Consider the following 1,293-nt stretch of genomic DNA (forward strand, 5'->3'; position numbering starts at 1 on the left):
CAGCCATGGCTCTGCCCTGGAGCTCCCATCGCCAGTGGGGTTTGGCTGCATCCTCCCCTGCTCATGCTGGAAAAATGTGTTAACTTGATGTTTCTGGTTGAGCGCTTCTTGCTTTGGCCCGGCCCCGGCTCCCGACATTCCCAGGGCTCCTGTGACCTCGGCGCCTTCCCAAGCTCTCAGTGCTGAGCAGGCTCAGCCTTGTCTGGCCACTCCCTGGGCTCCCTTCCCCAGTGCTGGACCACAGCCTCCGGCCACTGCATCCCTCCCACCCGCACCCCTTGCTCAGCAGCACAGCCTGAGGGGCACGGGAGGGATGGGAGGTGAGGGGGAGGCTTTTGGCTTCCTTCTTCCACTGTTTCCTCTTTTTCTTTTCTCTCTTTTCATCCGTGCTCCCTTCCTTCCCTCCCCCCGCCCCCCATCCCAGTTTTTCTGCTTTCTTGGTCCTTTCCCAACCCCTCTCTCTTCCAGGTCAGGCTGGTTTTCCCGTCTACAAGTACATGCCCTATGGCCCGGTGCAGGAGGTGCTGCCCTACCTGTCCCGCAGGGCCCAGGAGAACAGGGGCTTCATGGAGCGAGCAAACCGGGAGCGGGACCTTCTCTGGAGGGAGGTCAAGCGGCGGCTTCTCACTGGCACCTTCTTTAGCTCCAGACACTAACCCCAACCCTGACTTCCAGCCCAGCACCTCCTGTGCCTTCACCATGACCATTACTGCCATTCCCAGCCTTGCTCTGCTGCAGTCCCCCTCCCAGCACTTTTTTCCCGAGGAGGGGATGTGTCCTTGGTGATCTTTGAACCGCACATACCTCCTAGAGGTCACTACTGCAGGGCTGCCCCAGCTAGCATTTGTCCAAGGGATGTGCCTTCATCCCAGGGACTTGAGCTGGGCTGGCTCAGGGGACATCCTGTGGCCACCCCCCTCTGTGAGCACTGTCCTGGGGCTTTCCCATTGCGGCAGCAGGTTTGGCTGCCTGCTGTGTGCCATGGGCTCATATCCATGGTGGGCTGCGTGGCCCAGAGACAACCTGGCCTCAGCCACGAGTTCCTCCAGGCTCTGCCAGGGCTGGGGCTTGTTTTCTTCCAGCGCTGTGGAGGCAAAAGCCACAGTGACCTGTGGGCAGGGTCACTGGGCAGGGGCAGGCTCAGTGCTGCCTGTATCAGGTCAGCCGCTGCCTGGCTGCTCACCAGCTTTGCACAGCCCATCCCATGGGGCGCAGCAGAGCCGAGCTGCCCAGGCTGGTCCAGTGGGCAGGAGGAGTGAGGGGAGGCGGCCGGCCCCATCCCTGCGCTGGCCC

At 62.0% G+C, this 1,293-nt stretch overlaps 1 protein-coding gene across 1 annotated transcript in view; it reads left to right on the forward strand.

Annotated features, from left to right (window-relative positions):
• Positions 1-656, forward strand: part of LOC104404225 (proline dehydrogenase 1, mitochondrial-like) — a gene marked incomplete at its 5' end in the record, with an annotated part of 5,047 nt that extends 4,391 nt beyond the window's left edge. Inside the window, one exon of the mRNA XM_010012611.1 lies at positions 469-656. Within this exon, the coding sequence (XP_010010913.1) occupies positions 469-656 (188 nt within the window). The remainder of the gene's footprint in view (positions 1-468) is intronic.
• Between the last annotated feature and the right edge of the window lie 637 nt (positions 657-1,293).

Source organism: Nestor notabilis, unplaced genomic scaffold (genome assembly GCF_000696875.1).
Source record: "Nestor notabilis isolate BGI_N333 unplaced genomic scaffold, ASM69687v1 scaffold19280, whole genome shotgun sequence".
NCBI classification, from domain to species: Eukaryota; Metazoa; Chordata; class Aves; order Psittaciformes; family Psittacidae; genus Nestor; species Nestor notabilis.